We start from the raw sequence: 27,500 nt of genomic DNA, 5'->3' as shown, positions 1-27,500 counted from the left end.
GGCCCCGGGGGTAAGAGATGTTGCATGCCTCACCAATGAAAGCTAGAGGTTTGTGTAATACGTGCACGCAGCTGCGTCGTCGTGCGTCTTCATCTTTTTTTTTTTTTCCCTCCAAAGTCCGCATCCAGCTCCTCCATCTCTGTCAGAGCATCCTGGCTCCTGCATCCCTCAGGCGACACATGCAGACGTCTCCACGTCGCAGGCATCGCTCTGTCGGGGCTTTCGTTCCACTGACCGGGGGATTTGTTTTCATCCTTCCTTGATCCCAGGAGCCAACCAACTGTGGCACTTTACCGCGTGTGGACCAAGGCACAGGTGAGATGTGGAGATCACACGCCTGCCTGACGCTTCTTTGTAGATGCAAAGTTGAACTAGGAGAGGTTTTTCGCTTTAAAAAGGGGGTTTGCAAAGGGTGGTTCTGGTTTGACTAAATCTGCAAAATGCACGGACCTTGGCCAGAAGTCATGTTTAATGCAAGGGATCAAACTGTCATCTTCAACTAAACGGTCAACTTCAACCAAACTGTCAACCAAAACTGTCATCTTTAACCAAACTTTGAATTTCAACCTAACTGTCATCTTCAACCAAAGGGTCATCTTCGACCAAACTGTCATCTTCAACCAAACTTTAACCAAAACTGTCATCTTCAACCAAACTGTCAACCAAAACTGTCAACCAAACGGTCATCTTCAACCAAACTGTCATCCAACCAGTCATCTTCAACCAAACTTTATCCAAACTGTCAACCAACCAGTCATCTTCAACCAAACTTTAACCAAACTGTCATCCAACCAGTCAGCTTCAACCAAACTTTAACCAAACTGTCAACGTCAACCAAACTGTCAACCAAAACTGTCAATTAAACGTCATCTTCAACCAACCTGTCATCTTCAACCAAACAGTCATCTTCAACCAAACAGTCATCTTCAACCAAACTGTCAACCAAACAGTCATCTTCGAACCAAACTTCAACCAGACTGTCATCTTCAACCAAACTGTTAACTTAAACCAAACTGTCAACCAAAACTGTCAACCAAACTGTCATCTTCAACCAGACTGTCATCTTCAACCAAACTGTTAACTTAAACCAAACTGTCAACCAAAACTGTCAACCAAACTGTCATCTTCAACCAAACCGTTAACTTCAACCAAACTGTCATCTTTAACCAAACTGTCATCTTCAACCAAACTGTCATCTTCAACCAAACTGTCATCTTCAACCAAACTGTAATGTTCAACCAAACGGTCATCTTCAACCAAACTTTCATCTTCAACCAAACAGTCATCTTCAACCAAACTGTCAACCAAACTGTCATCTTCGAACCAAACTTCAACCAGACTGTCATCTTCAACCAAACTGTTAACTTCAACCAAACAGTCATGTTCAACCAAACTGTCATCTTCAACCAAACTTTCATCTTCAACCAAACTGTCAACCAAACTGTCATCTTCGAACCAAACATCAACCAGACTGTCATCTTCAACCAAACTGTTAACTTCAACCAAACTGTCAACCAAACGGTCATCTTCAACAAACTTCTACCAAACTGTCATCTTTGAACAAACTGCAACCAAACTGTCATCTTCAACCAAACTGTCACCTTCAACTAAACTGTCAACCAAACTGTCAACTTCAACCAAACTGTAAACCAAACTGTCATCTTCAATCAAACTGTCAACCAAACTGTCAACCAAACTGTCATCTTCAACCAAACTTTCATCTTCAACCAAACTGTCAACCAAACTGTCATCTTCGAACCAAACATCAACCAGACTGTCATCTTCAACCAAACTGTCATCTTCAACTAAACCGTTAACTTCAACCAAACTGTCATCTTTAACCAAACTTTCATCTTCAACCAAACTGTCATCTTCAACCAAACTGTCATCTTCAACCAAACCGTTAACTTCAACCAAACTGTCATCTTCAACCAAACTTTTATCTTCAACCAAACTGTCAACCAAACTGTCATCTTCGAACCAAACTTCAACCAGACTGTCATCTTCAACCAAACTGTTAACTTCAACCAAACAGTCATGTTCAACCAAACTGTCATCTTCAACCAAACTGTCAACCAAACTGTCATCTTCGAACCAAACATCAACCAGACTGTCATCTTCAACCAAACTGTTAACTTCAACCAAACTGTCAACCAAACGGTCATCTTCAACTAAACTTCTACCAAACTGTCATCTTCGAACAAACTACAACCAAACTGTCATCTTCAACCAAACTGTCATCTTCAACCAAACTGTCATCTTCAACCAAACTGTCATCTTCAACTAAACTGTCAACCAAACTGTCAACTTCAACCAAACTGTAAACCAAACTGTCATCTTCAACCAAACTGTAAACCAAACTGTCATCTTCAACCAAACTGTCATCTTCAACCAAACTGTCATCCTCAACCAAACTGTCAACCAAAACTTTTAACCAAACTGTCAACTTCAACCAAACCGTCAACTTCAACCAAACTGTCATGTTTAACCAAACTGTCAACCCAACTGTCATCTTCAACCAAACTGTCAACCAAAACTTTTAACCAAACTGTCATCTTCAACTAAACTGTCAACCAAACTGTCATCTTCAACCAAACTGTGAACCAAAACTTTTAACCAAACCGTCATCTTCAACCAAACTGTCAACTTCAACCTAACTGTCATCTTCAACTGAACTGTCAACCAAACTGTCAACTTCAACCAAACTGTCAACCAAACCGTCAACTTCAACCAAACTGTCATCTTCAACTAAACGGTCAACTTCAACCAAACTGTCAACCAAAACTGTCATCTTTAACCAAACTTTGAATTTCAATCTAACTGTCATCTTCAACCAAAGGGTCATCTTCGACCAAACTGTCATCTTTAACCAAAACTGTCACCTTCAACCAAACTGTCAACCAAAACTATCAACCAAACGGTCATCTTCAACCAAACTGTCATCCAACCAGTCATCTTCAACCAAACTTTAACCAAACTGTCAACCAACCAGTCAGCTTCAACCAAACTTTAACCAAACTGTCAACATCAACCAAACTGTCAACCAAAACTGTCAACTAAACGTCATCTTCAACCAAACTGTCAACCAAACTGTCATCTTCGAACCAAACTTCAACCAGACTGTCATCTTCAACCAAACTGTTAACTTCAACCAACCAGTCAGCTTCAACCAAACTTTAACCAAACTGTCAACATCAACCAAACTGTCAACCAAAACTGTCAACTAAACGTCATCTTCAACCAAACTGTCAACCAAACTGTCATCTTCGAACCAAACTTCAACCAGACTGTCATCTTCAACCAAACTGTTAACTTCAACCAAACTGTCATCTTCAACCAAACTGTCATCTTCAACCAAACTGTCATCTTCAACCAAACTGTCATCTTCAACCAAACTGTAATGTTCAACCAAACGGTCATCTTCAACCAAACTTTCATCTTTAACCAAACAGTCATCTTCAACCAAACTGTCATCTTCGAACCAAACTTCAACCAGACTGTCATCTTCAACCAAACTGTTAACTTCAACCAAACAGTCATGTTCAACCAAACTGTCATCTTCGAACCAAACATCAACCAGACTGTCATCTTCAACCAAACTGTTAACTTCAACCAAACGGTCATCTTCAACCAAACTGTCATCTTCGAACAAACTGCAACCAAACTGTCATCTTCAACCAAACTGTCATCTTCAACTAAACTGTCAACTTCAACCAAACTGTAAACCAAACTGTCATCTTCAATCAAACTGTCAACCAAACTGTCATCTTCAACCAAACTGTCATCCTCAACCAAACTGTCAACCAAAACTTTTAACCAAACTGTCAACTTCAACCAAACCGTCAACTTCAACCAAACTGTCAACCCAACTGTCATCTTCAACCAAACTGTCAACCAAAACTTTTAACCAAACTGTCATCTTCAACTAAACTGTCAACCAAACTGTCATCTTCAACCAAACTGTGAACCAAAACTTTTAACCAAACCGTCATCTTCAACCAAACTGTCAACTTCAACCTAACTGTCATCTTCAACTGAACTGTCAACCAAACTGTCAACTTCAACCAAACTGTCAACCAAACTGTCAACTTCAACCAAACTGTCAACCAAACTGTCAACTTCAACCAAACTGTCAACCAAACAGTCATCTTCAACCAAACTGTCAACCAAACGGTCATCTTCAACCAAACGTTCATCTTCAACCAAACTGTCAATCAAAACTGTCAACCAAACGGTCATCATCAACCAATCTGTCAACCAAACAATAATCTTTAACCAGACTGTCAACCAAACTTTCATCTTCAACCAAACTGTCAAACAAATTTTCATCTTCAACCAAACTGTCATCTTCAACCAAACTGTCAAACAAATTTTCATCCTTAACCAAACTGTCAACCAAACTTTCCTCTTCAACCAAACTGTCAATAAAAAGGTCATCTTCAACCAAAATAATCATCTTTAACCAGACTGTCAACCAAACTTTCATCTTTAACCAAACTGTCATCTTCAACCCAACTGTCAACCAAAACTTTTAACCAAACTGTCAACTTCAACCAAACTGTCTACTTTAACTAAACTGTCAACTTCAACCAAACTGTCAACCAAACTGTCAACCAAACTGTCATCTTCAACCAAACTGTCAACCAAACGGTCATCTTTAACCAGACTGTCAACCAAACTGTCAACTTCAACCAAACTGTCAACCAAACCGTCAACCAAAATGTCATCTTCAACCAAACTGTCAACCAAACTGTCATCGTCAACTAAACTGTCAACCAATCTGTCAACCAAACTGTCATCTTCAACCAAACTGTTAATCAAACTGTCATCTTCAATCTAACTCATCTTCAACCAAACTGTTAACCAAACTGTCATCTTCAATCTAACTCATCTTCAACCAAACTTTCATCTTCAATCAAACTGTCAACCAAACTGTCATCTTCAACCAAACTAGAGATCCGCGGTTTGCAGTGTCATCCGCGGAGTCCGCGGATGACACTGCAGGTCGGGCGGGTGACATGACGAAAAAACTGATTTTAATTAGATTCGGGAGGGTGGCGGTTGAACCATCCGGAAATATTTTATATACATGGTTCTGGGATTGTAATCCTTTGTCATTCGAAGATCAATTTAAGACCCGCGTCACAAAGCGAAGAAGACAGTAAGAGACGCTATTATTCTTTTGAATGACTGCCGGCAGTCACCCAGATAATAAGAATTAGGGCGTGCTATGAAGCCATTGGCTTTGTCGCCTACTACAACATGTACGATCTGCTTGTCAGTCCAGCATCATGTTGTGTGTGGCTTCCGCAGCGACACGCACACGACTGCAAGGCATTCTGGGTGACACAGAGTACACTAATGGTTGTGATATAAACAATTTTAACACTCTTAGTAATATGCGCCACGCTGTGAAGCCACACAATACAAGATTGACAAACACATTTCAGGAGAACATCCTCACAGTAACACAACAAACGCAACACAACAAATACGTTGTGACTATTTTATACACCCCGCTAGCAGCAATATAAATGTTTATTTTATTTATGTTTTTATGTGTTATGTACTTTTCACCCCAAATTTTTTTTAAATTGTAATATTTGATAATTGGCAATGACAGCATTGATTTTGATTCATTATTTTTTGAGCAATGATTTTTTTTTTTTTTTAAATCCCACTAAACATTTTAGGGCCCACTCACCCAAAAGGGTCATACACTTTTGTTTATTTTTGTACTTTCAATGCTAAAATATCAGTTAAACTTCAGATCTTTTCATTTATTTTAAGGTTTATTTTTCGTTTTCTTATGTTTAATGCCATTTTTCCAAAGTAAATCTTGTTTTATTTCTATGGCAAACACAGAAAAGATGTCATATAAGTGGAATATTTAACGTAATTGCAGCTTTAAGGGACAATAATTCATAACAACAAAGCTTTTGTTCATTGCAATGTTTTTGATCAATGACAGTTTTTTTTAAATCCCACTAAAATTCTCAGGGACCCAAACGGGTCCCACTCATAAAAGAGTTAAAAAAAAAGTCATATATTAATTAATATATTTATTTTTAATTTTAATGCTTAATTCTCTAGATCAACTACAGATCTATCCATCAATGAGGGTTTTTTATTTATTTTTAATGTTCCGTCATGTTTTCTCCGATTTTTCAAAGTAAAACGTTGTTTTATTAAAATATGTCACATAATTCACCAAAAATATTTCAAAGTGGAATATTTGATGCAAAGTAATTGCAACTTTAAGGGACAATAATTCACAATAACAATGTTTCAGATTCATTACAATACTTTGATCAATGACAGTTTTTTGTTTTTTTTAAACCCCACTAAAATTCTCAGGGACCCAAAAGGGTCCCACTCATAAACGTGGTAAAAAATAAGCCCTAAATGTTATTTCTTTATTTAGTTTTACTTTCCCGCTTATTCTCGAGATCAACTTAAGATCTACCTGTCAATTATAGTTTTTTATTTATTTTTTATGTTTTGTCATGTTTTTTTTTCCATTTTTCAAAATATAACCTTGTTTTATTAATTTGGCAAACATACACAATATGTCATATAATTCACCTAAAATATTTCAAAGTGGAATATTTGATGCAATGTAATTGCAGCTTTAAGGGACAATAATTAATTAATTAATTTGTGTTTAAATCCCCCTAAAATTCTCAGGGACCCATAAGGGTCCCACTCATAAAGGAGTTTAAAAAAATAAGTCATATATTTATTAATATATATATATATTTATATACATTTTAATTTTAATTCTTAATTCTCTAGATCAACTTCAGATCTATAGGGTTGTATTTATTTTTTTATGTTATCTAATGTTTTTTCCCATATTTCAAAATAAAACATTGTTTTGTTTATATTGCAAACACACAAAATATGTCATATAATTCACCAAAAATATTTCAAAGTGGAACATTTGATGCAAAGTAATTGCAGCTTTGAGGGACAATAATTAACAACAATGTTTTTGATTCATTACATTTTTTTGAACAATGACAGTTTTTTTTTGTTGTTTTTTTAAATCCCACTAAAATTCTCAGGGACCCAAAAGGGTCCCACTAATAAACTTCTTGAACAACAAGTTCTAAATGTTATTTATTTTGTTTTACTTTCACGCTTATTCTAGAGATCAATTTAAGCCCTATTTGTCAATTATAGGGTTTTACTTATTTTCAATGTTATCTCATGTTTTTTCCCATTTTTCAAAATAAAACATTGTTTTATTTATATAGCAAACACACAAAATATGTAATATAATTCACCAATAAATATTTCAAAGTGAAATATTTGATATGAAGTAATTGAAGCTTAAAGGGTTAATAACCCATAACACAAATTTTGATTCATTATTATTTTTCGAGCTATGACAGCTTTAAAGATTAAAAAAAAACAGCCTGCGTTACAGCTTTGTGTTATTAGAGTCAACTTTTCCAATTGTTCTCGTTACATTTCACCTGTTTGCTCCTTTAATCGCCAGCTTCTTCCTCAGCTCTTCTTTACAACTCCACATTCAAAAATTGTGATTAATCTGAAAAAAAAAAAAAAAAAAATACAAAATCGTTCAACAACACCCAGAAATTATTCAGTGGAAATGTACAGAATGTAAGTTGCAGTAGATGCAATCAAAGGATGAAATATGTCTCTCATAACTGGTAGAGCTGCTTCCACCGAACCATGCACCGGTCGGACCCATACTTGCCAACCTTGAGACCTCAGAATTCGTTGGTAGGCGGGGTTTGGTGGTAGCGGGGGTGTAAATTGTAGCATCCCAGGAGAGTTAGTGCTGCAAGGTGTTCTGGGTATTTGTTCTGTTGTGTTACGGTGCGGATGTTCTCCCGAAATGAGTTTGTCATTCTTGTTTGTTGTGGGTTCACAGCGTGGCGCATATTTGTAACAGTGTTAAAGTTGTTTATACGGCCACCCTCAGTGTGACCTGTACGGCTGTTGACCAAGTACGCCTTGCATTCATTCATTTGTGTGTACAAGCCGTGTGTATTTTGTAATTGGGCCGGCACGCTGTCTGTATGGAGGAACAGCGGGTGTGGCGTCAGGTTGTAGTGGACGCCCTCAATATTTTTGTCCAGGTGGAAATCGTGAGGGTATTTGTTCTGTTGGGTTACGGTGCGGATGTTCTCCCGAAATGAGTTTGTCATTCTTGTTTGGTGTGGGTTCACAGTGTGGAGCATTTTTGTAACAGTGTTAAAGTTGTTTATACGGCCACCCTCAGTGTGACCTGTACGGATGTTGACCAAGTACGCCTTGCATTCATTCATTTGTGTGTACAAGCCGTGTGTATTTTGTAATTGGGCCGGCACGCTGTTTGTATGGAGGAACAGCGAGTGTGGCGTCAGGTTGTAGAGGACGCCCTCAATATTTTTGTCCAGGTGGAAATCGTGAGGGTATTTGTTCTGTTGGGTTACGGTGCGGATGTTCTCCCGAAATGAGTTTGTCATTCTTGTTTGGTGTGGGTTCACAGTGTGGCGCATATTTGTAACAGTGTTAAAGATGTTTATACGGCCACCCTCAGTGTGACCTGTATGGATGTTGACCAAGTTCGCCTTGCATTCATTCATTTGTGTGTACAAGCCGTGTGTATTTTGTAATTGGGCCGGCACGCTGTTTGTATGGAGGAACAGTGGGTGTGGCGTCAGGTTGTAGAGGACGCCCCCAATATTTTTGTCCAGGTGGAAATCGGGAGAACTTCGGGAGAATGGTTGACCCGGGAGATTTCCGGGAGGGGCACTGAATTTGGGGAGTCTCCTGGGCAAATGTGGAGGGTTGGCAAGTATGGTCGTACCACCTGAAGTTACAAGGAAAAGGACGTAAGCAAGGAGAGATTTAACTATCCATCCATCCATCCATTTCTACCGCTTATTCCCTTTCGGGGTAGCGGGGGGCGCTGGCGCCTATCTCAGCTACAATCGGGCGGAAGGCGGGGTACACCCTGGACAAGTCGCCACCTCATCGCAGGGCCAACACAGATAGACAGACAACACTCACATTCACACACTAGGGCCAATTTAGTGTTGCCAATCAACCTATCCCCAGGTGCATGTCTTTGGAGGTGGGAAGAAGCCGGAGTACCCGGAGGGAACCCACGCATTCACGGGGAGAACATGCAAACTCCACACAGAAAGATCCCGAGCCTGGATTTGAACCCAGGACTGAAGGACCTTCGTATTGTGAGGCAGACGCACTAACCAAAGTTAAGTTAAAGTTTACGTACCAATGATTGTCACACACACACCAGGTGTGGTGAAATTTGTCCTCTGCATTTGACCCATCCCCTTGATCACCCCCTGGGAAGTGAGGGGAGCAGTGGGCAGCAGCCGTGCCCCGCCCGGGAGTCATTTATGTTGATTTAACCCCCAATTCCAACCCTTGATGCTGAGTGCCAAGCAGGGAGGTAATGAGTCCTATTTTTTTACAGTCTTTGGTATGACTCGGTTTGAACTCCCAACCTACCGATCTCAGGGCGGACAATATAACCACTAGGCCACTGAGTAGCTTGCAGTCGTCGTTCAGTACTCTGTATCCAGAGTCCAAACGGAAGTGTTTTTCTACACTCCCGACTGAATGAAGGCAGATCTCAGCGTCCTGAAAGCGAGTTATGACTCGTGAAGTTGTTGTTGCATCAGAGTCTGCGCCGAAGCTTTGTGAGCGCGCACAAAAGAGCGTCTCCAAAGAAGCGCCGCGTGAATGAGCTGCATGATTAGCTTCTGCTATTTCCATTCCTCCTATTCCCACTCTTCACTCTCCTTTTCTTTCTCCCAGCGAGCTGAGCGCCAGGACTCCTCCGCCCGCCGCCAGGATGTGAGATTGATGGCGTGACAACCAAAAAGAGCATCATCATGCTCCACCGCCGCAGTCAGAGTTGTTCCTAAAGAGAGGCGGTGTTACGCAGCCCAGCTCCGTCGCAAGAGACGACACGTTTTTGTTCTCTATAGATTGTTGTCGACATGATAACGTCCCTTTGTTTTGCTGATGAGGCGACGTGATTGAAGCACCTTCTGGAATCTGCGCACACACCCTGACAGTTTCCGTATCGCTCAAGTCAAAGCCGCTCCCGTGAGCCTGCAAGGATTATGATGCCAATGTTGATGCTCTCACAGTCACGGTGTCTCCTGTGTGTGTTTGTCGTGGTGTGCCTGCTCGGAGCGGTGGCGTCGCTACCTCAAGCTCTGCCATGGCACGTCCCCTGTCCGGGAAGGTGTGTGTGTCACATCAAGCCGTGGTTCTCGCCTGACTCTGTGTACCATGAAGCTCCTACCGTGGACTGCAATGACCAGCTGCAGACGAGCCTGCCCTGGCCGCTGCCATCAAACACACACACCTTGCACCTGCAGGGGAACGATCTGTCCCAGCTGGACGCCGCAGCGCTGCAGGGGCTCCCCAACCTCACGGACCTTGACCTTTCCCAGAATCACTTCAGCTGTGTCAGGGCCGTAACACAAAATCTGTCGCTGTCGTCCCTGCAGTCTCTGCACCTGGAGGAAAACCATCTCAGCCACCTCCCAGAGGCCTCCTTCTCTTCACTGCCGGCTTTGCAGGAGCTTTTCCTCAGTCATAACGACTTGTGCTCTATTGCACCTGGAGCGTTCTCCAGTCTGAACTCCCTGCTGCGTCTGCATATCAACAACAATAAGCTAACTACTGTCAATCCGAGGTGGTTTGGGGCTTTGCAGCACCTACAAGTTCTCATGCTTGGAGGCAACCCTGTTGAGACTCTGCCTGAGAAGGGCTTCTTGGCCTTGAAGTCCCTCCGTAGTCTTGTTCTAGGAGGTATGGGCTTAAGAGACCTTGCCGATAATGCTCTGGAAGGGTTGTGGGGTCTGGAGAGCCTATCCTTCTACGACAACCTTCTCACCAAGGTTCCTACTCAGGCTCTGCGGAAGGTTGAAGGACTGAAGTTTCTCGACCTTAACAAGAATCGAATCAAAGTGATCGAAACGGGAGACTTCAAAGACATGGCCCATCTGAAGGAGCTCGGTCTGAATAACATGGAGGAGCTGATGTCCATCGAGAGGGCGTCACTACAGAACCTCCCGGAGCTCACCAAACTGGAAATCACCAACAACCCACGACTGTCCTTCATCCACCCGCAGGCTTTCTTCCAGCTGAGCAGGCTTGAGAGTCTCATGCTGAACTCCAACTCTCTCAGCGCCCTGCACCGTCAAATCATGCTCTCCCTGCCCAGGCTCCAGGAGGTCAGCCTGCATTCCAACCCGCTCCGCTGTGACTGCCTCTTCCACTGGGCCGCGCAGGACGTTTCCCGCCCTCCCAGGAATACGCCAGCAACGAACAAGCAGCAAACATCTCGGGTGGTACGCTTCATTCAACCTCAGGCGACACTGTGCTTGGAACCCCGAGAATTGAAGGCTCGCAGAGTGAGAGACGTGTCCTCCAGGGAGATGTCTGCCTCGTGCCTCCCTTCCATCCCCAACACCTCCCTTCCTTCCAGTGTGGTCGTCAGAGGAGGAGGAAAGCTGCGTTTGCACTGTCGAGCTCTTGCAGATCCTCATCCTCAGCTTTACTGGGTCACTCCGTCAGGCTTGAGACTTGGACCTGCACCGGACAACATGTCGAAGGGATCCGCAGTTTATTCCTCCGCAGGATTCAACTCCAGCCGGGCTCAAGGTGATACCTCCTCCAAACGCTACATCCTGCAACCTGAGGGAACGCTGGAGATCAGAAAAGTCACCAGCCGAGAGGCCGGCTTGTACACCTGCATAGCTGAGAATTCTCTGGGGGCGGATACGCGCAGTGTTACTGTGACCGTCCACGGCAGGGTGAAGTCGGGAAAGAGGATGGCGGCATCCAACCTGAAGGCTCGTTCATTAGTCAGAGCTGATTCCAAGATAGAGGTGGTGGAAGTCGGAGCTCACTTTTCCGTTTTGTCCTGGCATAACAGGTGCAATTTCCCCTCCACCCGTTTATCCTGGCAAGTCATGAGCTCAGATGCACACGCTCCCGCCTACACCACCCGCATCCTTGCAGGCACGCGCGGCTTCAACCTGACCCACCTGCAGGCGGAGACATTCTACAGAGCGTGTTTGCATCTGGGAAGCAGCGAGGGCGCCAAGACCGGCGGCAGGAGAAGCAGAGCGAGCGGGAAACCCCGGTGCGTCTCGTTCAGGACGGACAAGGCGCCGGAGCCTGGGGCGCGCCTGCAGCTCAGCCCCGAGGTGACGTCCGCTGCGGCGTCACTTCTGATGATCATGGCGCTCGTGCTGATGCTGCTGGCCGGCCAGGGACGGGACAACGGGAAGCGAAACCGTGCTCTTTTTCAGGAAATCCAAAGTCATAAGGCCGTGATCATCGTGCAGAAGACGGGAGGGAGGGACGGGAAACCGAGCGAGAAAGTGCTGTTCCATCACGACTGCTGAGCTCGCCTGGCAATCAAATCAAGAACGGCAGCGGCGTGGCGAAGATTTGTATTTATTTTATATCATTGTGTATAATTACCAGCAGTCCTAAGGAATTCTCCAACCCAAACCTCAGCACTCACATCAGTGAATAAATCAGAGGCTGAGGGGGCGAAAATCAAAAAGACCGGATTCCAGCCAGGGGACAAACGAAGAGGAGAGAAACTCCGGACCTCGTCTTTAATGTTTCACCGACTCAATCAAGATGTAACCGAGCAGATGAAACAATGTCTATAGAAAACAGACTGCTTGTCTTGTTCTTGTACGTCAAAGTGATCGATGCTTAGCACTCAATGTCTCGGACTGGATCATCCGCCAACCTCTTTGTTGCGATACAGGACTACTCGGCCAACCTTCTTTTCAGCATTCTAGTCATATCCAAGTGATTGTGTCTTTAAGCGATTATGAAATAAAACTTTTTAATTTAAACCTTCACATTTCTCCTTTATTACCAGCATGATCAAGTTATGTCAATAAGGTGGAATCTCTACTTACCAACACCTCTATTGCCACCTTTCGGTTTACAAATGTTTCCATCGGACCAAATCGGGTTTTCTGTGTGCGAACCACGCCCGCTTGAAGTCAACTATTTTGATTCAATCAATCAATCAATGTCTACTTACATAGCCCTAAATCACGAGTGTCTCAAAGGGCTGCACAAGCCACAACGACCTCCTCGGCTCAGATCCCACATCAGGGCAAGGAAAAACTCAACCCAATGTGAAACCTAGGAATGGACTGCAGATGTGGGGACCCCCACCCCGGGCGACCGGTGCAATGGACGTCAAGTGGACTTAGCATAATATTGTGAGAGTCCAGTCCGTAGTGGATCTACCCTAATAGTGAGAGTCCAGTCCATAGTAGATCTAGCTCAATAGTGTGAAAGTCCAGTCCATAGTGGATCTAGCATAATAGTGTGAGAGTCCAGTCCGTAGTGAATCTAACATAATAGTGAGAGTCCAGTCCATAGTGGATATAACATAATAGTGAGAGTCCAGTCCATAGTGGATATAACATAATAGTGAGAGTCCAGTCCATAGTGGATCTATCATAGCAGTGAGAGTCCAGTCCATAGTGGATCTAACATAATAGTCTGAGAGTCCAGTCCATAGTGGATCTAACATGATAGTGAGAGTCCAGTCCATAGTGGATCTAACATAATAGTGAGAGTCCACTCCATAGTGGATATAACATGATAGTGAGAGTCCAGTCCGTAGTGGATCTAACATGATAGTGAGAGTCCAGTCCATAGTGGATCTAACATAATAGTGAGAGTCCAGTCCATAGTGGATATAACATAATAGTGAGAGTCCAGTACATAGTGGATCTATCATAGCAGTGAGAGTCCAGTCCATAGTGGATCTAACATAATAGTCTGAGAGTCCAGTCCATAGTGGATCTAACATAATAGTCTGAGAGTCCAGTCCGTAGTGGATCTAACATGATAGTGAGGGTCCAGTCCATAGTGGATCTAACATAATAGTGAGAGTCCAGTCCATAGTGGATCTAACATAATAGTCTGAGAGTCCAGTCCATAGTGGATCTAACATAATAGTCTGAGAGTCCAGTCCGTAGTGGATCTAACATGATAGTGAGGGTCCAGTCCATAGTGGATCTAACATGATAGTGAGAGTCCAGTCCATAGTGGATCTAACATAATAGTGAGAGTCCAGTCCATAGTGGATATAACATGATAGTGAGAGTCCAGTCCGTAGTGGATCTAACATGATAGTGAGAGTCCAGTCCATAGTGGATCTAACATAATAGTGAGAGTCCAGTCCATAGTGGATATAACATAATAGTGAGAGTCCAGTACATAGTGGATCTATCATAGCAGTGAGAGTCCAGTCCATAGTGGATCTAACATAATAGTCTGAGAGTCCAGTCCATAGTGGATCTAACATAATAGTCTGAGAGTCCAGTCCGTAGTGGATCTAACATGATAGTGAGGGTCCAGTCCATAGTGGATCTAACATAATAGTGTGAGAGTCCAGTCCATAGTGGATCTAGCTTAATAGTGTGAAAGTCCAGTCCATAGTGGATCTAGCATAATAACTTGAAAGTCCAGTCCAACATAATAATGAGAGTCCAGTCCATAGTGGATCTAACATAATAGTGAGAGTCCAGTCCATAGTGGATTTAACATAATAGTGTGAGAGTCCAGTCCTTAGTGGATCTAACATAATAGTGAGAGTCCAGTCCATAGTGGATCTAACATAATATTGTGAGAGTCCAGTCCATAGTGGATCTAGCATAATAGTGTGAGAGTCCAGTCCTTAGTGGATCTAACATAATAGTGTGAGAGTCCAGTCCTTAGTGGATCTAACATAATACTGAGAGTCCAGTCCATAGTGGATCTAACATGATAGTGAGAGTCCAGTCCATAGTGGATCTAACATAATATTGTGAGAGTCCAGTCCATAGTGGATCTAACATAATACTGAGAGTCCAGTCCATAGTGGATCTAGAATAATAGTGAGAGTCCAGTCCATAGTGGATCCAACATAATAGTGATAGTCCAGTCCATAGCGAATCTAACATAATAGTGAGAGTCCAGTCCATAGTGGATCTAACATAATAGTGTGAGAGTCCAGTCCATAGTGGATCCAACATAATAGTGAGAATCCAGTCCATAGTTGATCTAGCGTAATATTGTGAGAGTCCAGTCCATAGTGGATCTAACATAATAGTGAGAGTCCAGTCCATAGTGGATCTAACATAATAGTGAGAGTCCAGTCCATAGTTGATCTAGCATAATATTGTGAGAGTCCAGTCCATAGTGGATCTAACATATTAGTGTGAGAGTCCAGTCCATAGTGGATCTAACATAATAGTGAGAGTCCAGTCCATAGTGGATCTAACATGATAGTGAGAGTCCAGTTCATAGTGGATCTAACATAATAGTGAGGGTCCAGTCCATAGTGGATCTAACATAATAGTGAGAGTCCAGTCCACAGTGGATCTAACATAATAGTGTAAGAGTTCAGTCCATAGTGGATCTAACATAATAGTGTGAGTCCAGTCCATAGTGGATCTATCATAATTGTGTGAGAGTCCAGTCCATAGTGGATCTAACATAATAGTGAGAGTCCAGTCCATAGTGGATCCAACATAATAATGTGAGAGTCCAGTCCATAGTGGATCGAACTTAATATTGTGAGAGTCGAGTCTATAGTGGATCTAACATGATAGTGAGAGTCCAGTCCATAGTGGATCTAAAATAATAGTGTGAAAGTCAAGTCCATAGTGGATCTAGCATAATAACGTGAAAGTCCAGACCAACATAATAGTGAGAGTCCAGTCCATAGTGGATCTAACATAATAGTGTGAGAGTCCAGTCCTTAGTGGATCTAACATAATAGTGAGAGTCCAGTCCATAGTGGATCTAACATGATAGTGAGAGTCCAGTCCATAGTGGATCTAACATAATATTGTTAGAGTCCAGTCCATAGTGGATCTAGAATAATAGTGAGAGTCCAGTCCATAGTGGATCCAACATAATGGTGATAGTCCAGTCCATAGTGAATCTAACATAATAGTGAGAGTCCAGTCCATAGTGGATCTAACATAATAGTGTGAGAGTCAAGTCCATAGTGGATCCAACATAATAGTGAGAGTCCAGTCCATAGTGGATCTAACATGATAGTGAGAGTCCAGTTCATAGTGGATCTAACATAATAGTGAGAGTCCAGTCCATAGTGGATCTAACATAATAGTGTGAGAGTCCAGTCCATAGTGGATCTAACATAATAGTGAGAGTCTAGTCCACAGTGGATCTAACATAATAGTGAGAGTCCAGTCCATAGTGGATCTAACATAATAGTGTGAGAGTCCAGTCCATAGTGGATCTAACATAATAGTGAGAATCCAGTCCATAGTTGATCTAGCGTAATATTGTGAGAGTCCAGTCCATAGTGGATCTAACATAATAGTGAGAGTCCAGTCCATAGTGGATCTAACATAATAGTGAGAGTCCAGTCCATAGTTGATCTAGCATAATATTGTGAGAGTCCAGTCCATAGTGGATCTAACATAATAGTGAGAGTCCAGTCCATAGTGGATCTAACATAATAGTGAGAGTCCAGTCCATAGTGGATCTAACATAATAGTGAGAGTCCAGTCCATATTGGATCTAACATAATAGTGTGAGAGTCCAGTCCATAGTGGATCTAACATAATAGTGTGAGAGTCCAGTCCATAGTGGATCTAACATAATAGTGAGAATCCAGTCCATAGTTGATCTAGCATAATATTGTGAGAGTCCAGTCCATAGTGGATCTAACATAATAGTGAGAGTCCAGTCCATAGTGGATCTAACATAATATTGTGAGAGTCCAGTCCATAGTGGATCTAACATAATAGTGAGTGTCCAGTCCATAGTTGATCTAGCATAATATTGTGAGAGTCCAGTCCATAGTGGATCTAACATAATAGTGAGAGTCCAGTTCATAGTGGATCTAACATAATAGTGAGAGTCCAGTCCATAGTGGATCTAACATAATAGTGAGTGTCCAGTCCATAGTTGATCTAGCATAATATTGTGAGAGTCCAGTCCATAGTGGATCTAACATAATAGTGAGTGTCCAGTCCATAGTTGATCTAGCATAATATTGTGAGAGTCCAGTCCATAGTGGATCTAACATAATAGTGAGAGTCCAGTCCATAGTGGATCTAACATAATAGTGAGAGTCCAGTCCATAGTGGATCTAACATAATAGTGAGAGTCCAGTCCATATTGGATCTAACATAATAGTGTGAGAGTCCAGTCCATAGTGGATCTAACATAATAGTGTGAGAGTCCAGTCCATAGTGGATCTAACATAATAGTGAGAATCCAGTCCATAGTTGATCTAGCATAATATTGTGAGAGTCCAGTCCATAGTGGATCTAACATAATAGTGAGAGTCCAGTCCATAGTGGATCTAACATAATATTGTGAGAGTCCAGTCCATAGTGGATCTAACATAATAGTGAGTGTCCAGTCCATAGTTGATCTAGCATAATATTGTGAGAGTCCAGTCCATAGTGGATCTAACATAATAGTGAGAGTCCAGTTCATAGTGGATCTAACATAATAGTGAGAGTCCAGTCCATAGTGGATCTAACATAATAGTGTGAGAGTGCAGTCCATAGTGGATCTAACATAATAGTGAGAGTCCAGTCCACAGTGGATCCAACATAATAGTGAGAGTCCAGTCCATAGTGGATCTAACATAATAGTGTGAGAGTCCAGTCCATAGTGGATCTCACATAATAGTGAGAATCCAGTCCATAGTTGATCTAGCATAATATTGTGAGAGTCCAGTCCATAGTGGATCTAACATAATAGTGAGAGTCCAGTCCATAGTGGATCTAACATAATATTGTGAGAGTCCAGTCCATAGTGGATCTAACATAATAGTGAGAGTCCAGTCCATAGTTGATCAAGCATAATAGTGTGAGAGTCCAGTCCATAGTGGATCTAACATAATAGTGAGAGTCCAGTCCATAGTGGATCTAACATAATATTGTGAGAGTCCAGTCCATAGTGGATCTAACATAATAGTGAGAGTCCAGTCCATAGTTGATCAAGCATAATAGTGTGAGAGTCCAGTCCATAGTGGATCTAACATAATAGTGAGAGTCCAGTCCATAGTGGGGCCGGCAGGAGACCATCCCGAGCTGAAGCAGGTCAGCAGCCCAGAGATGTCCCCCACCGATGCACAGACGAGTGGTCCACACCGGGTCCTGACTTTGGACAGCCAGCATTTCATCCGTGGCAGAAAATAACTTGATAGTCTTTACATTTAGAGTGATGTCATAACATCAAACACTCCAGAAGTCTAGAATGAAAGAGTACATAAGAGAATTGACAGACTGTGTGTACCTTCAGTGCTGAATGATGAGCAGAGGCAGAGTTCGGAGTGCCTTCTTTAGATCGCTTTCCATGTTTGTGTGCTCACTGTCCACTGTGTCCAGGTACCTGGAAAATGTTTTCCGTGCTGTTTGCTGTTTGACGCCGGCATCATGCTAATTAGCTGCCTGAAAGCGGGTGACTCCACTGTTATTGCACCGGAGAATAATACAATAATACAATCTGTTGATCAACTTGACAAGCATTTGCATCACTGAACTCTGCACAGCCATGTGGTCTGCATGCAACACACCCACTTTGTTTGTGAACTTCATAGTCTTTACATATACAAACCCCGTTTCCATATGAGTTGGGAAATTGTGTTAGATGTAAATATAAACGGAATACAATGATTTGCAAATCATTTTCAACCCATATTCAGTTGAATATGCTACAAAGACAACCTATTTGATGTTCAAACTCATAAACTTTATTTTTTCTGCAATAAATCATTAACTTTAGCATTTGATGCCAGCAAAACGTGACAAAGAAGTTGGGAAAGGTGGCAATGAATACTGATAAAGTTGAGGAATGCTCATCAAACACTTATTTGGAACATCCCACAGGTGTGCAGGCTAATTGGGAACAGGTGGGTACCATGATTGGGTATAAAAACAGCTTCCAGAAAAATGCTCGGTCTTTCACAAGAAAGGATGGGGCGAGGTACACCCCTTTGTCCACAACTGCGTGAGCAAATAGTCAAACAGTTTAAGAACAACGTTTCTCAAAGTGCAATTGCAAGAAATTTAGGGATTTCAACATCTACGGTCCATAATATCATCAAAAGTTTCAGAGAATCTGGAGAAATCACTCCACGTAAGTGGCATGGCCGGAAACCAACGTTGAATGGCCATGACCTTCGATCTCTCAGGCGGCACTGTATCAAAAACCGACATCAATCTCTAAAGGATATCACCACATGGGCTCAGGAACACTTCATAAAACCACTGTCACTAAATACAGTTGGTCGCTACATAGATAGATAGTACTTTATTTATTCCGTCAGGAAAATTACAATTTTCAGCACAATCCCATTCAAGATCAGACAAACATTACAGGGAGACAGAACAGGATCGCTCTCGGGTCTGCCGGCTTCCAGCGCCCCTTACAAAAAAGATGACATACAGGTAAACAAGGGGGGTGGGGGGTGAAGAAAAAAAAATAGAATAGAAGAATAAAATAGAAGACTCTCACATCTGTAAGTGCGAGTTAATGCTCTACTATGCAAAGCGAAAGCCATTTATCAACAACATCCAGAAACGCCGCTGGCTTCTTTGGGCCCGAGATCATCTGGAATGGATTGGATTGGATTAGATTAGATTAGATTAGATTAGATTAGATTAGATGGATAGATGGATGGATGGATGGATGGATGGATGGATGGACGGACGGACGGACGGACGGACGGACGGACGGACAGATAGATATAGATAGATAGATAGATAGATAGTACTTTATTGATTCCTTCAGGAGAGTTCCTTCAGGAAAATTAAAAATTCCAGCAGCAGTGTACAGAGATCAATTAAACAGTAAAAAGCAAATAATGGGGTTATAAGAGAAACAAAATTAAGAAAAAATATTACAATAAGAATAAAAATCAAAAGCAAAAATGAGAATAAAAATATAACAGTAAAATAAGAATATAACAAAAGAAACTAGGCAGTAGTGACCATGTTATGAAAACGTATTGCACTGTTATTGTTTTGCATCGCCTGTCATCAGAGTATCCCCTTCCCCCAGAGAGAAGTTCTACAGATGGACTGATGCAAAGTGGAAAAGTGTTCTGTGGTCTGACGAGTCCACATTTCAAATTATATTTGGAAACAGAGGACGTGGTGTCTTCCAGAACAAAGAGGAAAATAATAATTCGGATTGTTATAGGCGTAAAATTCAAAAGCTAGCATCTGTGATGGTGCATTAGTGCCCAAGGCATGGGTAACTTACACATCTGTGAAGGCACCATTAATGCTGAAAGGTACATACAGGTTTTGGAACAACATATGTTGTCATCTAAGTGACATCTTTTTCATGGACGCCCCTGCTTATTTCAGCAAGACAATGCCAAGCCACATTCAGCACGTGTTGCAACAGCGTGGCTTCGTAAAAAAGAGTGCGGGTACTTTCCTGGCCCGCCTGCAGTCCAGACCTGTCTCCCATGGAAAATGTGTGGTGCATTACGAAGCGTAAAATACGACAGCGGAGACGCCGGACTGTTTAACGACTGAAACTCTACATAAAACAAGAATGGGAAAGAATTCCACTTTCAAAGCTTCAACAAATTAGTTTCCTCAGTTCCCAAACGTTTATTGAGTGTTGTTAAAGGCCTACTGAAATGAGATGTTCTTATTTAAACGGGGATAGCAGGTCCATTCTATGTGTCATACTTGATCATTTCGCGATATTGCCATATTTTTGCAGAAAAGATTTAGTAAAGAACATCGACGATAAAGTTTGCAACTTTTGGTCGCTAATAGAAAAGCGTTGCCTGTACCGGAAGTAGCAGACGATGTGCGCGTGACGTCACCGGTTGTGGAGCTCCTCACATCTGAACATTGTTTATAATCATGGCCACCAGCAGCGATTCGGACCGAGAAAGCGACGATTTCCCTTATAATTTGAGAGAGAATGAAAAATTTGCTGACGAGGAAAGTGAAAGTGAAGGACTAGGAAAAAGAAGGGAAAAAAAGGAGGGGGGCAGTGGGAGCGATTCAGATGTTATGAGACACATTTACTAGGATAATTCTGGAAAATCCCTTATCTGCTTATTGTGTTACTAGTGTTTTAGTGAGATTATATAGTCATACCTGAAAGTTGGAGGGGTGTGGTGACCGCAAGTGTCTTCGATGGCAGCCGGGCTGAGATTTTTTTTTTTCTTCCCCCTCCTCCACGGTGTAAGCATCCGACGGTCAGGAGGAGGCAAGGGACAACGCAAGCTCTCCACTCATAACTACGGTAAGAGCCGACTTAATACCACCATTTTCTCACCGAAACCTGCCGGTTGACATGTGGTAGGGAACCATGTTCGCTTGACCGCTCTGTTCCATAGTAAAGCTTCACCATCAGCTTTCAGGAATGTAAACACCGGCTGTGTTTGTGTGGCTAAAGGCAGCCGCAATACACCGCTTCCCACCTACATCTTTCTTCTTTGACGTCTCCATTATTAATTGAACAAATTGCAAAAGATTCAGCAAAACTGAAGTCCGGAATACTGTGTAATTATGTGATTAAAGCAGACGACTTATAGCTGGGATCGGGGCGGGATCAAAATGTCCGCTACAATCCTTGACGTCATCATACCGCGACGTTTTCAACAGGATACTTTGCGCGAAATTTAAAATTGCAATTTAGTAAACTAAAGCGGCCGTATTGGCTTGTGTTGCAATGTTAATATTTCATCATTGATATATAAACTATCAGACTTCCTAGTGGGTAGTAGTGGGATTCAGTAGGCCTTTAAAAGAAAAGGTGATGTAACACAGTGGTGAACATGCCCTTTCCCAACTACTTTGGCACGTGTTGCAGCCATGAAATTCTAAGTTAATTATTTGCAAAAAAATAAATTAAGTTTATGAGTTTGAACATCAAATATCTCGTCTTTGTAGTGCATCCAACTGAATATGGGTTGAAAACGATTTGCAAATCATTGTATTTTGTTTATATTTACATCAAACACAATTTCCCAACTCATATGGAAACGAGGTGTAGAATGAAAGAGTACATAAGAGAATTGACAGACTGTGTGTACCTTCAGTGCTGAACGATGAGCAGAGGCAGAGATTGGAGTTTGTTGTTGTTTGTGTCCTCACTGTCCACTGTGTCCAGGTACCTGGAAAATGTCTTCACTGCAACTCTCAAATAAAACACACTCAGATCTTCTCTTTCTAGCCTATATACACTACAGGGGTCGGGAACCTTTTTGGTCGAGAGAGCCATGAAAGCCAAATATTTCAAAATGTATTTCCGTGAGCGCCGTATAATATTTTTTAAACACTGAATACAACTAAATGCGTGCATTTTTAAGTAAGACCTGTCATTTCTTTGTGATCATGTTCTGTTTAGTTATGTTCTGTTTTGTTTCTGACTCCATTAGTTCCTGTTTTTGCGCACCCTGGTTTGTTTTTGTTTCCATGACTACCAATCAGTTCGCCTATTTTCACGACTCACACGCCTTGAACTCATGTACCTGTTGTCAATCACCACGTCACTATTAAAGCCTGCAGTTGCCAGGCAGTCTCTATCACCTCCTACACACCTATGTTATCCATGCCGATGATCCATGCTCTTTCTCGGTCCAAGTAAGATTTTCATGCCACAGTTTGTAAGTTTTATCTTATGTTCGTAGTTCTCCCATTGTGCGAGTTTTAGTTTTCACAGCCAAGTTTTTAACCTATACTGAGAGCGCCTTTTGTTTGTACGCCTTTGTTTTTGTAATATTTTTGAGCTAAGATTAAAGATGTTATTACCTTCACGCCATGTCCGTTCCAATCGCTTTGCATCATGGGAAAACAAACCACAACATAGTCCAGGTCAAGACCAACACTTTTAGAGTATAATAAGTGTCTTATTCGTTTTAATAACATTGCTATTTAAAATTTAACCAATAATAAATGTTATACTTCTTACCATTAATGCGACATCTTGGACAGGTGCAATAGAAAACAGATGGTTGGATTAAAACGCATGAGAATGTTTTATAATTTCAACGTTATTTTTAACACTGTGATTACCATCGTAATTATTAATTACTTATCGTGTTAAGCAATGTCAGCTAAGATTTATCTGAGAGCCAGATACAGTCATCAAAAGAGCCATATCTGGCTCTAGAACCATAGGTTCCCTACCCCTGCTGTACAACATAAAAAAATTACGTAAAACAACGCAGTGTGTAGTAACGGTAACGGAGTTACTGAATATCAAAAAATAACGCGTTACCGACAAAAAAAAAGGGCGTTACAGTAACAGTCCCAACCCTGGTAATAACGGAGTCAAAAAGTAAGCAGTGAATATTAATAAGTCAACATTACAGTGTAAATATTTGACATTTATTGACACAAAACTGCAATACAACAGCATATATACACACTGCACATATTTAGATGTTTTATTTGTCCAAAATGCCAGGTCCCCTCCCCGCTAGCCACTTCTTCACCGTCACAAATATAAAAGCACGACGACGCAGGTTAGCAGCCCAGATTATTCAATATTTCCGAAACATTACGCGACATTTAGCACAGCAAAAGTCATGTTACGCCTTCTTCTCACAGTGTACCAGGGTTTACAAAAATAGAATTCTATTCCGAATGACATCATTGATCCAACGTGTTCTTACCGTGCTTGGGATGACTTCTTCCCACTCGAAGAGTCTGCAAAGATGAGGACCTTGACATCATCACGACACAACTCAGGTAAATATCCACTTTTTAAATATTTCAAACAACATGAACCAGTTTTTAACGCTGACTGGTTGCGGAACAATCAGCACTTTTTGTTTAAATACATCTCTAGAAATACTTACAGTACGTAATATCCATATAAACACGAGTTGAAATGTACAACCTCTTCTTCACTGCTTGCGGTTGGAATCATGACATTATTAGGATTTATGTTTTACTACAGGTAACAAAATTATGTTTGTGATGAAGGTTTTGATGAAAGAAAAGAGGTTCCAATAATAGAAGTCTCGCTGTCGGTGTTTGGAAATAATAATACAAATAATAATGATTATAATAATAATAATAATAATAGTCATAATAATAATAATAATAATGGAATAAATTGTAATAATAATATAATAATTATAACAATAATAATAATGATAATAATAACAGTAGTAGTAATAATAATTATATTAGTGTTAATAATAATAATATTAATGATATTATTATCATTATTAATAATAAAAATAATGATGCTAATAAAAATAATAACAGTGATAATAATAATAATAATGATACCATTTGTATTATTGTTATTTTATAATAATAATGATACTAATAATAATAATAATAATGATACTATTATTATTGTTATTAATAATAATAATAATGATAACAATACTACTAATAATAACAATGATAGTAATAATAATAGTAAAAATAATGATACTATTATCATTATTGTTGTTTTTTATTAATAAGAATGAAAATAAATAATGATAATAATAATGATACTAATAATAACAATGGTAATAATACAACACTAATAATAATAATGTTACTATTATAATTATTGTTGTTATTATCAGTAATATTAATAATGATAACAATAATGACACAAATAATGTTACCAATAACAATAGTAACACAAATAAAAACAATAACAAAAATAGTAATAGTAATAATAACAGTAATATAAATAATAATAATAATACAAAAAATGATGCTACTATTATTGTTTTTATTCATATTAATAATGATAATAACAATAATAATGATAGTAATAATAATAGTAAAAATAATGATACTATTATCATTATTGTTGTTTTTTATTAATAAGAATGATAATAAATAATGATAATAATAATGATACTAATAATAACAATGGTAATAATATAACACTAATAATAATAATGTTACTATTATAATTATTGTTGTTATTATCAGTAATATTAATAATGATAACAATAATGACACAAATAATGTTACCAATAACAATAGTAACACAAATAAAAACAATAACAAAAATAGTAATAGTAATAATAACAGTAATATAAATAATAATAATACAAAAAATGATGCTACTATTATTGTTTTTATTCATATTAATAATGATGATAATAACAATAATAATGATAGTAATAACACTAATAATAATAACACTAATAATAACAATAATTATATCATATTTTTTATAATAATAATATATATATAATAACAATAATATACTAATACTAAAAAGAGGTTAATATTAATAATGATGATAATAATAATATTAATGATAATAATACCACTAATAATAATAATAACAATAACAGTAATAATAACAATAATTATAATATTATATTTTTATGATTATATATATATATATATATATATATATATATATATATATATATATATATATATATATCCATCCATCCATCCATTTTCTACCGCTTATTCCCTTTCGGGGTCGCGGGGGGCGCTGGCGCCTATATATATATACATATATATATATATATATATATATATAATAACAATAATATACTAATACTAAAAAGAGGTGGGAAGTGGAGATAAAAGTGTGGAACACGCCCACACGGCTCAGATGATGTGGACTAGTCATAAAAAGCATTGTAAGCAACAAAAAAAGCAAGTTTAAAAGAAACTGCCGTATTTTCCGGACTATAAGTCGCTACTATTTTCCCCCACGCTTTGAATCCTGCGGCTTATAAAACGGTGCGGCTAATTTACTGTTTTTTCCTTCGCTAACACCCATGATGTTTTGTACTCGACAAATAGCTTTCATAAAACGGCGATGCTGAAAAAGCTGTGTTTTTGTTTCGGATGCAAGTTAGAAATGGACTTTCTGTTTATAACCGTCCGTGGTGTTTCTGCTGGTATGTGTTATCCAATTCATGGCTCCCGGCGACGTTTGTAAGTTTTACAATAGAACTAAAACAATTCCTACTTACTAAAACGTCCCATGTGGGATCTCTGTCAGAGTGTTTTCATGGCCAATTGGACGTGCTGTCGTAATGTAATCAAGCAGATAGCGGACATGCTAACACGTTTACTTTTCGGATTGTTTCAGTTTCACAAAGTTCCTCGGTAAATTCACAAAAGCGTCACCGTGGAGTTATTGAGTCTGTTTAGATGATTGGAGGGCTAGCTTCTGTAGCTAGTGGGTCATTAATGATGACTTCTGTTTTGTCTGATCAGCCGTTTTACTGCCTTGTTGCAGACACAGTTTGGAAACCATTTCAGGTATGTAAATAAAGATTTATGAACTGTTTCGTACCGGCTTAAAATCTAGTGTGGCTAAGATATGTAAACATATATGTTTATTCTAAGTTTAGTGGGTGTGGCTTAACCACTGGTGCGTTCTATAGCCCCGGAGAGTACGGCACTTGAGAATGCAGCCCACGCCCACATTCTCGGCCTTTTACAATCAAAACACCTCAGCTGTAATTGTACGTGAAGTTGTACGAGCTGGGCTCCTTGGGAACTGGGGGCGGGGCCTCCGGGATGGCGATGTTCTCCAGGTCCAGGAGGCGGAGCTTCATCTCCATGCTGATGAGCGTGTCCAGGTCGCTGCGGGTCAAGTCGCTGCCCATCTCTCTGCCCAGCAGCGCGCACAGGCCGTCCGTCCAGACGCAGTACTGCCCCCAAAGCACAAACACAACCCCAAGGTGACGGCGAGGACAAAATGGTCGCCGGCGTCGAACACGGGAGTCGCCAAAAAAGGCACCGGGCGCCACTTAAACACGTCAGTTGGCACATATCCTTCCAGGGACAGACTTTATCGGCAGTGACTTTGCTTGGTCATCATATTATTAAACGATTGAGGATGGAATGCAATCAAGAACAACTTGTCCCTCCCGCCAGGAAGTGAAACCCCTTCAGATGAATTCCATGTCAAAATGATGAAGATGATGATGAAAACTCGAAAATTGAGTCAACAAAATGCAGAACGTTACATAAAATCAATAAAAAAAATATGTTTTGGAGAAATATTACATGTTTATTTATATCAGGGGTGTCCAAAGTGCTGCCTGTAGCCAAATATTTGTTTTTTATGAAACCATTCTAGTATTAGCATGCTAGCTCTTTTGCTAATTGTGCAGGTATCTCAGTGTCAAATACTTAGTTACTTGACGAATAATACCTGTTAGCAAGTATTATTAAAAAAATATATATTCCAGGTAATATAATTTGCCGCTTGAATTTTATATATATACATATACATATATATATACACACATATATACACACACATGTGTATATATACATATATATACACATATACACACATATTTATATATATGTATATACATATATACTTACATGTATATACATACATATATACACACATATATGTGTATATATATAAATGTATACATGTAGGTATATATATGTATGTGTATACATGTAAGTATATTCACACACACACATAAGTATATACATACATACATATATATACACACACATATATATACATGAATATAGGGAATAAGC

The 27,500-nt window shown here is 40.1% G+C and overlaps 2 protein-coding genes across 7 annotated transcripts in view; one reads left to right on the top strand and one right to left on the bottom strand.

Annotated features, from left to right (window-relative positions):
* The window catches only part of LOC133569986 (leucine-rich repeat neuronal protein 2-like), a 13,177-nt gene extending 297 nt beyond the window's left edge, over window positions 1-12,880 (top strand). The window contains exons 1-3 of the mRNA XM_061922571.1: window positions 1-10; window positions 118-315; window positions 9,802-12,880. The exon at window positions 1-10 is cut by the window's left edge and continues 297 nt beyond it. Of these exons, the coding sequence (XP_061778555.1) occupies window positions 10,113-12,413 (2,301 nt within the window). The 5' untranslated portion in view covers window positions 1-10; window positions 118-315; window positions 9,802-10,112 and the 3' untranslated portion in view covers window positions 12,414-12,880. The remainder of the gene's footprint in view (window positions 11-117; window positions 316-9,801) is intronic.
* Window positions 12,881-23,365: 10,485 nt separating this feature from the next.
* The window catches only part of elmo2 (engulfment and cell motility 2), an 87,014-nt gene continuing 82,879 nt past the window's right edge, over window positions 23,366-27,500 (bottom strand). For all 6 annotated transcript variants that reach the window (XM_061922574.1, XM_061922572.1, XM_061922576.1 and 3 more), the window contains one exon: window positions 23,366-26,644. In XM_061922574.1, coding sequence (XP_061778558.1) covers window positions 26,444-26,644 — 201 coding nt within the window. In that variant the 3' untranslated portion in view covers window positions 23,366-26,443. The remainder of the gene's footprint in view (window positions 26,645-27,500) is intronic.

This window comes from Nerophis ophidion, linkage group LG16, assembly GCF_033978795.1.
Source record: "Nerophis ophidion isolate RoL-2023_Sa linkage group LG16, RoL_Noph_v1.0, whole genome shotgun sequence".
NCBI lineage: Eukaryota > Metazoa > Chordata > Actinopteri > Syngnathiformes > Syngnathidae > Nerophis > Nerophis ophidion.
Note: the sequence above shows the minus strand (reverse complement) of the source record. Positions and strands in the feature narration are given on the sequence as shown.